Genomic DNA, 14313 nt, shown 5'->3' on the forward strand with positions numbered 1-14313 from the left:
ACAGAGCCCTGGCCCATCTGCTCTGTGGGCCAGGACAGGGGAGGCGTGTGGGTGGTTTATGGGCTGCCGTGGGGCCGTGGAGGTGAGGGAACAGGAAGTGGGATGGAGGAGCGGGTGGGGTTGAGCCCGGCTGTTGGCCGGGCACCTCCTCGGCGGTTCCCTCATCAGCCAGCAGTGCTGTCCTCTTGGAGTTCCTGGCGCATTTCCTGCCCTGCGTTTGGGTTCGTTGGCAGGGTTCTCCTTAGTTATCTATTTAGGGAAGGCGTAGCCATTCCTTTCCCAGGTCAGGGACCCTCCTTATCCCACGAGCGTTCCTCAGCAGGGCTGCACTGATGCTTGGGCAAGAATGAGGGGTGAGTTCCCTGGTGGGCTCTTCCTCTGCTGGGAGAGCCACAGTGCCCCTGTGAGCTGCAGGAAGCCCTACCCTGTCCCTTGTGTCCCTCCTAGCCGCTCACCTTGGTGCCTTGGCAGCCATTTGACTTGCGAGCCTGTCTTCCTTAGCGTTGCTCCCATAGCCCCTTCCCTGACTTGGTTCTGACTGAATGCATATGGAAGGGCTTCCCCCATGCAAGTGGTACACAAAAGCAGGTGTATGGCATTGTGATCACTGTTGCTGTTATTGGTCACCACCAGTACTATTTCTTGAGTGTTCTGAGCCAGGCATGGTACTTTGTCATTATCTCATTTAAATTTTAACCCTTACAACCCCCCTAAGAAGGTCCTTTCCTCGTTTTACAGGATAAAGGCTCAGAGAGGTAAAGTAGCTTGTCCAAGTTCACACAGCTCTAAAGAAGCATGACCTCTGGTTACCTTCATCCCACTTTGGAGCACTTGGGAGCACCTGCCCTGGGGTGGGGTCAAAGGTCCAGAAATGGTGACTGGGGGATGGGAGATGGCTGTGGTCAGAAGGACCTTGGCACTAACCCCTTTGCCTCTGCCCCCCAGGCTCAGGCTGCCCGGTGGGCTCAGGCCCAGAGCCCAGAGCAACCAGCACAATAGCGTCCAACAGCTGGAATGCCAGCAGCAGCCCCGGGGAGGCCCGGGAAGATGGGCCCGAGGGCCTGGACAAGGGGCTGGACAACGATGCCGAGGGCGTGTGGAGCCCAGACATCGAGCAGAGCTTCCAGGAGGCCCTGGCCATCTACCCACCCTGCGGCCGGCGCAAGATCATCCTGTCGGACGAGGGCAAGATGTACGGTGCGTGCGGCAGGCGCGGGACACTGGACTGGCCACCCTGGCTCCGCCCCCTGCTCTCTGCCCCTCACCCAACCAGTTGGGGAAGTCCTGGAGGCCGGGCAGGCGGCCTGCGAGTCTGGGCGTGCAGCCTGCGTGTCTGGGGCCTCTTCAAACCCGCCGGGCTGCCCGTCCGCAGCCCACACCTCACCCCGCCTGCTCCGCCTCTCCTCCCGCTGCCGGCCTGGAGGTTTCGGGGTGACTCAGTGGGCCCAGGAAACTGGGTCAGTCCAGCGTGCTCCAGACCAGGCCTGGGAGAGGGTCCCTGCCCTTGGGAGGGTGTGGGAAGGAGGCCTCAGGGGTGAGGCCTGCCATGTGGTTTTGCACGGCTCCCGCCAGGGTGGGATGCAGGGTCATGTTGTGAACTAGCCTGTGATGGGGGTACTGGGGGCTTTTCAGTTCTTCAGACACCAGCCCCTCCGGGTTTTCTGGCCTCTTCTGCCATCTTGCTGCCTCCAGAAGGCAGCATCCCTGTCCCGCGGGGCACCAGAGGGAGCTTCCAGAGCTGCTTTCTCTGGAATAGCACGAGCTGCCTTCCCTGCCTGGTCCCATGCCAGCTGCCCCAGCCCTCCCAACCGCCTGTGGCTGAGGAGGCAAGCCCCTTGCCCCCTCCCAACATCAGGACCTTGGCCGCGCGGGAAAGAGCAAACCTGTCCCGTCCCTCCGTCTCACCCTCGATGCCCCCCTTGGCCTCAGCACCCACACCCACTCTTGGCGCAGGCAGATGTTCCAGGGTGCCTTCTTTAGGGCGGGGGCGCCTGCCCCCACTGCCACCTCCCAGATGGCTGGGGCAGCCCCGCCGGTATTTTTAGACAGGGTGGGGGGAGTGGGGTGGAGAGGGGCTGGGTGATGGGCGGAGCTCCTGGGATGGCTCTGTCATGGGAGAGGAATTTGGAGAATGTGGCCATTCTGGGGAGGCCAAGGGGTTGGGGGACAGTGGGCTTGGATTTGGGGGTAGAGGTCCCGCGGATGCTGTGTGTCCAAGAGCCCCCTGCACAGGGCCTCGTTCCCCAGGGTTCTTGGGGGCTGAGCAAGGACCCCACAAGGTTCTCAGGCAGCTGGGCACTCTCTTATGGGGCAGGAGACAGCAACCTGTGATGGGCGGCGGGCACAAGGACATGGTGACACACAGTGACACCTCCACACAGGTTGTCAGTGTGGGAGATGTGATGGATACACCTACTCCTTCCTTCCTGTTTTCCTGGTCTTCCCTCACGGAGGAAGGGAAGAGACTCATCCAGGGTTCCCCAAGACCAGACAGAGTGAGGCTGGAACCCAGCCTAGATCTCTTAGGGGTGAGGCTGGAGGCGTGCGCTGAGGTGTGCACCCCTGGGGCACACCGGCTCAGACATGGGTCAGCCCCCTCCACTTCCAGATATGAACACTCAGCTTCCAAGCTGGTGACCCAAGAGGGAAGCACTACTCTAGGCTGTGAGTGACGGGTGCCACACAGGGCCAGGCCTCCTGGACCCCACTGTCTGGCTGTCCTGCCACACACTCGCCCTAGGAGTCTGCAGGGACACCTGTCAGGGCCACCTTCTCTAAAACCCCCACTCCTACCTCTCCTGATGAGCAGCCCCCCAGGCCCAACACCTGGGCCTCCCCAGCCACATTCACCTGCCCGCCTGCTGACTTGTGCAGCTTGGGGACAGAGTGGAGACCGTAGGGGAGGGTCCCTGTGGGGCGGGGCCTCCAGCTCCGGCTCTGCCCTCTTCCTTCTCCTCATTTTCTCTCTCACCCTTATCTAGGCCGAAATGAGCTGATTGCACGCTACATTAAATTGAGGACGGGAAAGACGCGGACACGAAAACAGGTACAGAGACAGGCCGCGCTCCCCCAAGACTGCGCCCCTCTGTGGCCTCTTCTAAGCTGCCACCTCTGCAGAGTGGCCTGCCCAGCCCACCCCCGCACGCCTCATCGCTGCTCCCCTGCCCCTCCTCTGCTCCCCTGTGACCTCTCATGCCCACTCCCAGGTCCTGGCCCCATGGTCCTCACCTATAGTTCAGGGACTACAGAAAAGTCCCCAGCCTGGGTAGGCCAGCTACCATCAGGGAGATGGACAGATGGACAAGTACAGAGCAGGATGGCCTGGCCGAGGGAGGGGTGTGCAGTGCCCCGAGGAGCAGATGTGCACCTAACCCAGAGATGGCAGGGGGAGGGGGCGGGAGGACCTCCTGGGGGAGGGGGCACTGAGCTGCGATTTTAAGAAGAAACAAGTGGTAGTCAGAAGAATGGAGGGACCCTTCCCCGCTGGGCAAGTTGGATGTGCAGATTGCAGTGCAGTCCCGCACCACCGAGGTCCACGGAGGACTGCAGGCATGACAGTCTCCACCACCGAGCCTAGTGCGTGGCAGGCCGCACATGCTGATGTTTGCGCCGTGGTAAAGCCACTAATGACACGCTTCTCAGAACTTTTCCCGTCGTTTAGCGACACTTGAGTATAATCATAAGAATCCTAAACCCACTCAGAGCTCATTTAATATCAACTCATTTAATCCTCTCAGCGACCTTAGGAGGTAGGCACAGTGATTGTCTCCATATTTTGGATAAGGAAACTGAGGCACAGGGAAGTTAAGGAACTTCCTCCGTGTCACCTGGCCCCAGGCTGGGGGTGGATCCAGGATTCACCTCCTGGACAGGGTGGAGCCACGCGGGGCAGGTGGTGTGGAGCAGGGAGGGGCCCCTGTGCAGCTGGAGGTGTGGGCGACAGCCTCCCCCAGGGGAGCAGGGGCTCATGGCGGTTTACAGCAGGGAGTGCAGGGTAGCAGCTGTGGAGGAAGAGGGCCCTGGATCAGCAGGGCAGTGGATTAGGGAGGGCCAGGGAGAGGCAGGGAGGCTGGCCTGGAGGTGGAGGGGGCCCTGGACAAAGCTGCTGGTGGTGGTGGGAATGGAGAGAAGCAGTGATGGCTTCTGGTCCAGAGAGAGCAGCCAAGTGGTACAGGAAACCCAGAGGGCAATGGGTTGGGCCGAGTTGCATCTGGGGTGCCTGGGAATGAAGCCGGGCTGGAGGCAGGTACCTGGAGGAATGGAGGCCAGCTCTGACTTTCAGCCTCCCACCTTCCCTGTCTGGGAGGGATTTGGACCATGCACCACCTCCCTGGGTTCCTCCGTGTGCAGGTGACAAGGCTGACCTCCCCAATCCCCAGCCCTAGGGGAAGGCCCAGCATGGGGTGCAAATGACACCTCATGTTCTTGACATTTACTAAGCGCCCTCCCTGGGCCCCCCTCGTGTTGCGCAGCATGAATTCATTTAGCTCATTCTGAGATGCTGCAGTGTAGGCACTGGGGACTCGACCGGCGGCTGCCACCCTGGTCCCTGGGCCCATGAAGGAGTAGTGCCCTTTGTTAAGAACAGGGACTCTGGGCTCAGACCCCCAGTTCAAATAACAGTTCCCCTTCCAGGTGGGGGTGTGCAGTTCACCTCCCAGCCTCAGCGCTTCAGCCTTTAAGTGAGTGACGGTGGAAGGTGCCGGAACAGAAGTGCTGTGAGCGTTTGCTGCCACCACCGCTGTTACAGTCACTGTGGCTGTCACGTTGTCACTGTCGTTACTATAAACAGAGCCATCCTGGGCCAGGAAGGGAGTGCTCTCCTGCTTCAGCAAAAGCAGATGCGTTCACCTGTTCCTCAGAGGGAAGGGGCTGGGGACCATTAAACCTGGCCACTTTGACCCGAGGCCCCAGGGGTGGGGTACAGCGATCAGACGGACACGTCCCCAGATTCTGGTGCAGCATCACACCCGCTCCCCGAGGGCAAGCCTGGCAATGCCAAGTCCAAGAGTGGGACTCCCCCCTGCTTTATTTTCAGTTAGGACTCTGGGTTTTGTGTCTAATGTCCCCTTCAAAAGGGACCCATCCTGCAGTTGTGTGGAAGGGCCATGTCTTTGTGTGTGACAAAGACCAACTAGCTGATGGGATTTTTTGGCAAAGAAATGCAATTTTAGTTCTTTTTAGATACATGCAGCAATTAATAGCAAGCGCAGTGCCTCCATATTGACCAGACAGCTGAATATTAAATTGGGATCAAGTCCCATGTGACTTCCAGCTGTCACAGAGCTGGCCATTTGGAGGCAGTGCCCTGTGCCTGAGGATCTGAGGGCTCCTGGTAGAATAACTTGGTGGGGAAGCAAATGGGCTGGGGCGTCAGGCATCCTGGGTTCCAATCCCAGCACTAGCACAGAGCTGGGCGTCCTTGGATACGTTGCTTCACCCCTCTGTGCTTTGGTTTCATCATCTGTCAGAGACTGAATTAATGTTGCTGTGAAGATCAGATGAATTCATGTGTGCGAAGTGCTGAGAACCATAGTGCCTGTGCTTAGTGCATGTCACTGAGGCAGGACGTGGTCCTTCTTCTCTTTGCCCGGGAGTCTGACTCCCGCATGAAGTGCTACAGCAGTAACAGGCCACCGAGGTCCTAACCCAGTAGCAGCGGGGGCTGGTGAGCACTGCATACAGAGTAACTTGCAGGCTGTGACTAAGGAGGACAAGAAACTGTTTCTTTATGCAGGGCTGGGGTTGTGGCTCAGTGGTAGAGCACTTGCCTGGTGTACACGAGGCACTGGGTTCCATCCTCAGCACCACATATAAATAAATAAAATAGATCCATTAACAACTAAAAAAAAAAACAACGAAACCTTGGAGAGAACGCCAATAGCAAGTGCTGGGGCTGACAGTGGCACGTGACTCTCTGGGACTCGGGGTCAGTTCCTTGACAACATCGTCTGCTGCGCAGGCGCACAGGAGCCCAGAGCGTACACACCAAGAGCACGATCAGCTCAGGGTTGCCCTCAGAGGCTGCAGGAAGGAGGTTGCCGGTGAAGAAGTGCAATTAAGAGCACTTACTGTGTACTCCCCCCCCAACCCCCCACCCCAGCTGGCATGTTAGTCCAAGGAGAGGGCAGGCACATGTGTTAGGGGAAGAAGCTGAGTTTATAGGCCAGCAAGCTGTCGTGGTAGACAGGAGGACTTGGGAAGATCTTGGCCTTGGTGTATAATCCGATGACTAGCTGGAGCATCATGGCCACTAGCCTCTGTGGTCAGTTAGAAAAAGGTATCTCCTCTAAGGACACCAGTGATAAAAAGAGGGGAAAAGACACCCTTCCTCTGATTTAGGTGCAGCCCTGTATCAGGACTGGATACTCTTTGGGCCAGATGTTCTTGTGCAGTGAACAACCTTCATAACCGAATGTGGTGGTCCTGAAAGAAATGTTGAGCTCTTAATCAATACAAGACCAAGAAGCAAGCAGAACTAGCAGTGCCAAGAGGCGACTGCCCGCAGTTTCCCCATTTACATTCGGTCCCCCAGAGATGAGGGCTGGGATGCTCCCTGCCCATGGCCACCCCGTGGCTGTGCCTCCTCACTGTCTGTGTTTTCCTCTCTGGTGGGACGCGGGGCGGCCCCTAGGTGTCCAGCCACATACAGGTCCTAGCTCGGAAGAAGGTGCGGGAGTACCAGGTTGGCATCAAGGTACGTTGGGCGCCTGACTGGGCCTTGGGGCCGCGGGCCCTCCGTGGCCCCTCCTCACGGCGCCGCTGCCTCAGCGGTCTCCAGCCCCACCGCGCCTCTTCTCTGGCTGAAGCTGTGTTCCCGCCTCTTTCCGTTCTTTCTTTCTCTCCTACTCTCTCTGCAGGTCTCTAGCCACTTGCAGGTTCTAGCCAGGCGGAAATCTCGGGAGATTCAGTCCAAGTTGAAGGTATGGGGCCTCCTGTCCCTTGGCCTGGCCCTGCCCAGGAGGGGGCTGAGAGCTGAGAGAGGGTCTCAGAAACGCGAGTGTGAGCAGGGAGCCCAAAGGCTGTTCCAGGGCCACCGTCCCTGGACACCAAGCAGGAGCCCAGTGGGGATGGCAGCCCGACAGTGAGGGAGAGGGAGACCGGCCTGGGGCCTCTGAGGCCCATCTCTCCTCTGTTTCCTTTTCTCCTTCGTTCTGCTTGCTCTTTGCTAACTGCATGGGGACTTTAAGTGGGCAGGCGCTGGCGGGAGCTGGCTGGGAGGGCTGAGGTGGGCATGCCATTTCCTCACGGTCCCAGCTGCTCTGTGGCTGAGGGTCTGGGTCTGGGTTCGGAGTTGGGCCTTGGCAGCCTCACGGGTTGCCTGTGTGTGGTCTTCCCTGCCCCCAGCTCCCGTGCCTAGAGCACAGTTCCAGAGGACACAGATCCAGGGTGTGCCAGCTTGTGTCCCCTTCGTCCTACCCTTTCCAGGGCACCCTCAGTGGGCAAGCACTCTGCGGGGGGGGGGGGTTAGGGAGTGCCCACAGCTGCCTCTAAGCTTCCCTGGGCTCCTCAGGAGCCAACGGCCAGGTGGGCACTGGGTGGGGGTAGGTGAAGAGACATATCCCCTCACCCCACAGAGCTGTCACTGTGTCGCTTCTAATCTGTCCTCCTCTCCTTCACAGGCCATGAACCTGGTAAGTAGCACCGCCTCCCCGGGGGAGGGTCTAGAGCGCTGCAGATGGAGTCTTCAGATTACAGAGCACAGGGGACTTGGGGTGTGGCTGGGTGGCAGAGGCTCGCCGAGCACGCGCCAGGCCCAGGATCCAATCCTCAACACCGCAGACAAACCAAAAAACAAATTATGGATTATGAAATAAGTTTAATAGGTTTGCAAGCAGCATTTGTAAAAAATGAAGTCCAGTTGTTCTCAAGCTTCAGTGTGAGCAGGTCACCTGGAGGGCCTGTCCAAGCGGATCTCTGGGGCCTCCCCCAGGGTTTCCGACTTGTTAGGTCTGTGCTGGGGCCTGAAAGCTTAATTTTCTCACCTGCTCCCTGGTGATGCTGGTGCCATCCACATATCATACTTTGAGAACCCCCGAAGAAATAGGAATTATGAGAGTAGGGGCTGGGGATGTGGCTCAGTGGTAAAGTGCTTGCCTGGCAGGCATGAGGCCCTGGGTTCAAATCTGCAAGCACCAAAAAAAAAAAAAAACAAGAAAAAGAAAAGAAATTATGAGAGTGTACAGTGTACAAGGGGAAATATTTTGATAGATACAGTCCTCTGTTTCCATGGGTTCTGAAGCTGTGGATTCAATCAACCTCAGATTTTAAAATATTTGGAAAAAAATCGTGTCTGTACTGAACACTTACAGACCTCTTTTCCTTCCCATTATTCCCTAAATATTCTAGTGTAAAAATTATTTATGCTCAGTGCAGTGGCACACATTTGTAATCCCAGCGACTCAGGAGGCTGAGGCAGGAGGATGTTCAAGGCCAGCCTCTACAATTTGGGGAGACCTCTCTGAAAGTAAACTTGTACCCACACCATTCTACCAGTCTCTTGGGGGGAGGACAGTTTGCATATAATTTGCATTGTACTGAGTATAAATAATCTGGAGATGATTGAAAGGACCCAGAAGGATGTGTGTAGGGTCTTTGAAAATGCAGTACTGGCTTACTTAAGGGATTTGGGCACCTGAGCATTTGGATCCCATTCCCTGATGACACTGAGGGACAGCCCCAGTGGGTTGTGGCATAAAGCAGTGCTACTTCTTACTATGGATTGTGGTCAGGGAGTTGATGTACACTCAGGAGATCTGGGCTCAGAGAAGAGACTCCCAAGACCACAGGGCAGAGCTGAGACTGGAGTCCACACCTGGCCTCCCAGAGCCCTCTGGGTAGGGGGGCCTGACGCAGGTCTCACTCCCATCCTCCCATCCCCAGGACCAAGTCTCCAAGGACAAAGCCCTCCAGAGCATGGCGTCCATGTCCTCTGCCCAGATCGTCTCCGCCAGCGTCCTGCAGAACAAGTTCAGCCCGCCCTCCCCTCTGCCGCAGGCGGTCTTCTCCACTTCCTCAAGGGTACTGGGTCCTGGGAGGTGGGGCTGGGTGTCTGTGCCTTAGGGCATCGTGGGTACTGAAGGGCCCTGACTTTGTCCCATCTGCAGTTCTGGAGCAGCCCCCCTCTCCTGGGACAGCAGCCTGGACCCTCTCAGGAGTGAGTACTGCGGGTCCCTCGTGCCAGCCACGGGCTCCCCCATCTGGGCTCTGGCCACAGCTGTGCAAAGTTGGAATGCAAAACTAAAGGGCCGAAGGCGGCAGCAGGCTCCGTCTCTGCTCCTGGGCTTGTGCATTCGGCAGCCCCGTCATCTGCTTATGTCCGTCCCTTCGTTTATTTTTGACGGGGTTCATCTGAGTCAGTCAGGCAGTCAAGCATACTGGGCTTCTTACAACAATTATTGTAAGTCACACCCACAGTTTAATGAACAGCTTTTCAGGGTGGGGGTGGGGTGGAAAGGCGACCTTAAATGTGCCCATCAATGTTGAGCCTCGGCAGGATTTCATAAAAGTTAAAATGTGAAAGAAACAGAAAGGTTGTGTGTTAACTTGTCAGCAGACATTCCTGGGTTTCAGCAGAAAGTCTAGGTGACTTCTTACTGGGGACCCAGATGAGGGGCTGGGGCTGGTGAGAGGTACCGAAGTGGGGTCTCTAACCACACCGCACCTGTCCGCAGCATCAAGCCCTTCGCGCAGCCAGCCTACCCCATCCAGCCACCCCTGCCACCCGCGCTCAGCAGTAAGTGAGACTGCAGGGCTGCCCACCACCGTCCCTTTTGGTACTGCCCCTGTGCAGCATGCACATGCGTGCCAGTGTGTGTGTATGTGTGTGTGTGTGTCTGAACCCTGGTGCACCACAGCTACAGGAGACTGGGACTTATACAATGTTGCTTCCAGAACTCTGGCAGAAAACACTATGTAGCCAGTTTACACAGCTTCATTTATAGGTGTACTGTGGCCGGAACTCCCCATGAAACAAATACACCAGAATCTTCGCCTCTGTGGGTGTTGGGGTTCTGGATAGTTGTTATTTTCTCTTTTTACTTTTTTGCACTTTATTTGAATAGTGACACGAATAAGTGTCTTTGTTGTGCACTGGAAGGGCTACCTTTTGTGGTCATACAGGTGTGCACTGTACAGGACACCACTGGGGGGTCAGAATCCTGCCTGCGTTCCCACTTGGATGGCACCATGTGCTAATTTGCATGGAGCCTCTTTGCAGGCCAGAGGCAGCTTTGTATGTCATCGCGTGCATGTGCCCGTGCAGCTGAGGCTCCATCCCACCTTGCAGGTTACGAGCCCCTGGCCCCGCTCCCCCCAGCTGCTGCCTCTGTGCCTGTGTGGCAGGACCGCACCATCGCCTCCTCCCGGCTGCGGCTGCTCGAGTATTCCGCCTTCATGGAGGTGCAGCGAGACCCCGACACGGTAACGGCTTTGGGGTGGGGGTGATGCTGTGTGCAGTTGTGGAAAGACTGGCTGGGTGGTTCAGGACCACATCTCAGGATCATGAGTTTGGGGGTCTGACCACCACAGGCGTCCCCCTGTCCGGGCCTGTGTGCTCAGTGCCCCCTGACCCCGTCTGGGCCCTCCCCACAGTACAGCAAACACCTGTTTGTGCACATCGGCCAGACGAACCCTGCCTTCTCAGACCCGCCCCTGGAGGCAGTAGACGTGCGCCAGATCTATGACAAGTTCCCCGAGAAAAAGGGCGGACTGAAGGAGCTTTATGAGAAGGGGCCCCCCAATGCCTTCTTCCTTGTCAAGTTCTGGGTGAGCCTCCTGGTCCCTCTCTGCTCCCAGCGCCCTTACCCCCAGCAGATGTCCAGCTTTCTAAACTGACCCCCTAACCCAGCCTTCTCCTGTGGCCTGAGGGCTAGAGACAGGTCCTTGGGTGCGACACCTCCCTCTGGCCTCTGCCAGAACCTAAGACGTCATCCCCACCCCACTCCCAGGCTGACCTCAACAGTACTATTCAGGAGGGCCCTGGAGCCTTCTATGGGGTCAGCTCCCAGTACAGCTCTGCCGATAGCATGACCATCAGCGTGTCCACTAAGGTGTGCTCCTTTGGCAAACAGGTGGTGGAGAAGGTGGAGGTGAGTGGGGGCTGGGGCCAGGGTGGGTGGGCCAGTGTGGGCAGGCCAGGTGATGCCTTCTGGCCCTCCCAGACGGAGTACGCCCGGCTGGAGAATGGCCGCTTCGTGTATCGCATCCACCGCTCGCCCATGTGTGAGTACATGATCAACTTCATCCACAAGCTGAAACACCTGCCCGAGAAGTACATGATGAACAGTGTCCTGGAGAACTTCACCATCCTGCAGGTGTGTGGGCAGCAGGGCTCATGGGGCGTCCCAGGAGGGCCACGGGCCAGGGTGTTGACGTTGAACAGCAGGATGGTGGCTCAGATGTGACTGAGACCCACACAGAAGGGCCTGCCTAGCTCCCTGCCCCTGGCTGCCCTGCTGAGTCGCCCTACCTACCCCCCAGGTGGTCACAAGCCGAGACTCCCAGGAAACCCTGCTCGTCATTGCTTTTGTCTTTGAAGTCTCCACCAGTGAGCACGGGGCCCAGCACCACGTCTATAAGCTTGTCAAAGACTAGGGTGTTCTCTGCTTCAAGGATGCAAGATGAGCGTCTTCTCCACACACCTGCCTGGCACCCCTGGGAGTCCAGGTTGAGGACTCTTCCACCTGCCAGACCTCAGGCTCTGGACCCAGGAGGCCTCCCTGCCCATCCCTGGCACACACACTCCTGCCACTGTTCTGTGCTTTAATTGTGGGAGAAGAGGAGGGCTCAGCAGTGGGGCAGCTTGGCCAGGGCACTGACCACCATCACCTGGCTCTGTGGGGATAGAAGACACCCTCAGGCTCCAGTGTGTGGCTCCTAGTCTCCAGGGGAATGTGATGGACCCAGGGAGGTGGCTTGCAGAATCCAGGGAAAGACCATCAAGTTGGGGTCTGGTTGAGAGGGGCCCATGTTTCTTTGCATCTTCTGTGTGCCAGATCTGATGCCAGGCTCCCTATGTGGCCTGTGTAATCCTCAGACCCTGCAAAGCAAGTTTCAGTGAAGTGCTGCAGCTCCCATTGGGGGGACAGATAGAGCTAGAGCTCAGGTTTACACCACCTCCTGGGGGCTGTAGAGGCATGAGGAGTGGAGCTGGGTTGGGGGCCCAGATAGAATACCTGCTCCCAGCATTCCCCCACTGCAGGGGAGCAGCTGGGACAGGGCAGAGGAGCACAGAGGCTCCTAGGTATTCTTCCAGTCTGCAAACCAGTCAGCGGCACCAGACCCTCCATACACCCTCCAGGGTAGGCCCTGGCTCAGATGTAGGGCCAGGGGAAGGAGCCCCAGCCTCTGGGCAGTCTAGAAGGGTTTGGCTAACCCTGGGTTTATTTTTCTCACCTGTTTCCCTGTCCTGGGCCACAGCTTCCCAGTCCTGTTAACCCTTCCCTATACCCAGGCCTCTGAGGGCTGGCCGGCCTGTCCCCCAGCCACCTCTGGGTATTTTTAAGTTTCATATGAAGTACTGTGCCCCTTCCTTACCACCACCCCACCTTGCCCAAGCTTCCTGAAAGTCCTCACAATTTGCATATTGCTCAGGCCACCTCCAAATCCCACCTAGGTTTTATAATGTTTATTATATATATTTTTGTGTATTTTTTAAATCCAGCTGTGATGGGTTATATCATAAACATGGCTCTGGGCTGGAGCAAGGCCCTCAAGGCCTAGTTCCTGCTCAAAAAAGAAAAAAATTAAAGTTATTTGTTTGTGGGTCAGTTGTGAACAGTTGGGTTCCAGACCTTACTAATCCTACCCTAGAATCTGGCCTTCTAGCTCATTCTGGTCCAACCTCTAAAATTTATAGATGGTCAGATTAAAAAGCATTCCTTGCTTAACCAGTCACTGGCAACAGCAGCATTCCCTTGTCTGTTGATTCTAAGCTGAGCCAGGTCTACTGCACTAGTCAGACTCCCTATCACTTGGATGGGAGTGTCCCTGGGGGCTCCTGGAGGCAGAGATTCATTTAGGCAGCACCATAGTCACTCGATGCCAGGCCTGGGGTGAAAGTCATCCCTGGGTGCAAGATCTAGGCTCTAAAAAATGACTGCAGAATGCCTGAAGCCTCACCAGAATGGGGAGTCCACAGCTTACCTTCAGAGGACTGCGTTCTACCTGAAGCACTACCCACAACCCCACTGTGAAGATCATGGGACGTTTAGAAAACAAGGCCCCAAGAAAACCACCTCACTCTAACTCCAGAGTTAGTCATGACTAACATATTAATATACAGCTTATTTTAGTATGCAGTCTTTCACCCTCCCAATAAACTGGGTCTTAACTAGTTTTAGCTTTCCCCATTCCTTAGCTTATGGAGGATGCTGTTCAACAATCCTGGCACTCTAGTGGCTAGAAGAGGAAGGAGGCTGTGCCTGGCACCTGGCACCTCAAGCTTCACTGCTCATCCCTTTACATTGTAGCCAGCTAGCCATCTTACCAGAAAGCAGGAGTTACAACTTACTCAAAAATGCAAAAATCTTGGGTGAAAACCTCATTCTTCAGTTCAGCAACAAAACTTATCTTGGCAACTACAGCACTGAGGCACCAATATTATGCTTTGAATTAACTTCAGCAATATTAAGCAGGTCAGGTGCATTGGTACATGCTAGTACTTAGGAGGCTGAGGATCATTTAAGCCCTTGAGTTCAAAGCCAGTCTGGGCAACCTAAAGAGACTGTCTCCTTCAAACCACACACACACCACCTAAGGATGCACTGGTTATTCTGTTTACCAAAGTTAAATGAAACAGATCTAAGACAAAGGTCAAACCAGCATAGGCATTTCTACATCAGCACTGGGTGCTGGAGTCAAGTACTTTAACAGGGAATAAATATCTCAAGGCCAGGGAAGTGGATGAGCCTGCCTGAGGCAGGCTCTGGAAATTTCCACAACATAACTCCACCCATTGCTTGCTCTACAAAGTATCAACAGGACCCAGCAACTAAAATTCTGTGTTGTCCACATTTTCCTGGACTTACCTTTCAATTTAGAACTCAAAATATGAGACCCACAAAAATGATACTAAGGACTCTATATACATGAAGCAGCTTTGCCCCTCAGGTTATCTGAAAAGCTTTAATCTTGTCAGCAACACTACTGTCACATACTCTAGGTATGAGATCTAAAGACTGCATGACTGATGGAAGAATGCCCTCTAGTTTGTGGTACCCAACTGCCCATCACCAAGGTGACAAACCACACACAGCTAGCTACCAGTAATACTAAGGCATGCAACTATCAGCTCAGAAAGCACTGTCCATC

At 55.9% G+C, this 14313-nt stretch overlaps 1 protein-coding gene across 4 annotated transcripts; it reads left to right on the plus strand.

Annotated features, from left to right (window-relative positions):
• Positions 1-331: 331 nt before the first annotated feature.
• TEAD3 (TEA domain transcription factor 3) lies at positions 332-13528 on the plus strand. Of its 4 annotated transcripts, none has more exons than XM_079147238.1 (13): positions 332-353; positions 946-1197; positions 2982-3046; positions 6635-6697; positions 7578-7634; positions 8884-9021; positions 9108-9157; positions 9675-9736; positions 10289-10422; positions 10594-10767; positions 10950-11090; positions 11163-11315; positions 11482-13528. In XM_079147238.1, exons 1-13 carry the CDS (start codon positions 347-349, stop codon positions 11593-11595), a joined length of 1410 nt encoding a protein of 469 aa, XP_079003364.1. In that variant the 5' UTR covers positions 332-346; the 3' UTR covers positions 11596-13528. The 4 variants fall into 4 exon arrangements, with proteins under 4 accessions (XP_079003364.1, XP_079003365.1, XP_079003366.1 ...); XM_079147239.1 differs by having other exon boundaries at positions 10319-10422; XM_079147240.1 differs by having other exon boundaries at positions 7623-7634.
• The last annotated feature ends 785 nt before the right edge of the window (positions 13529-14313 follow it).

This window comes from Sciurus vulgaris (genome assembly GCF_902686455.1).
Source record: "Sciurus vulgaris genome assembly, chromosome: 7".
Classification (NCBI taxonomy): domain Eukaryota; kingdom Metazoa; phylum Chordata; class Mammalia; order Rodentia; family Sciuridae; genus Sciurus; species Sciurus vulgaris.

Coding starts and splice junctions, on each gene's coding strand:
- TEAD3 (XM_079147238.1), top strand. Junction 1,198..2,981: donor GGACGAGGGCAAGATGTACG/GTGCGTGCGGCA, acceptor ACCCTTATCTAG/GCCGAAATGAGCTGATTGCA. Junction 10,768..10,949: donor TCTTCCTTGTCAAGTTCTGG/GTGAGCCTCCTG, acceptor CCCCACTCCCAG/GCTGACCTCAACAGTACTAT.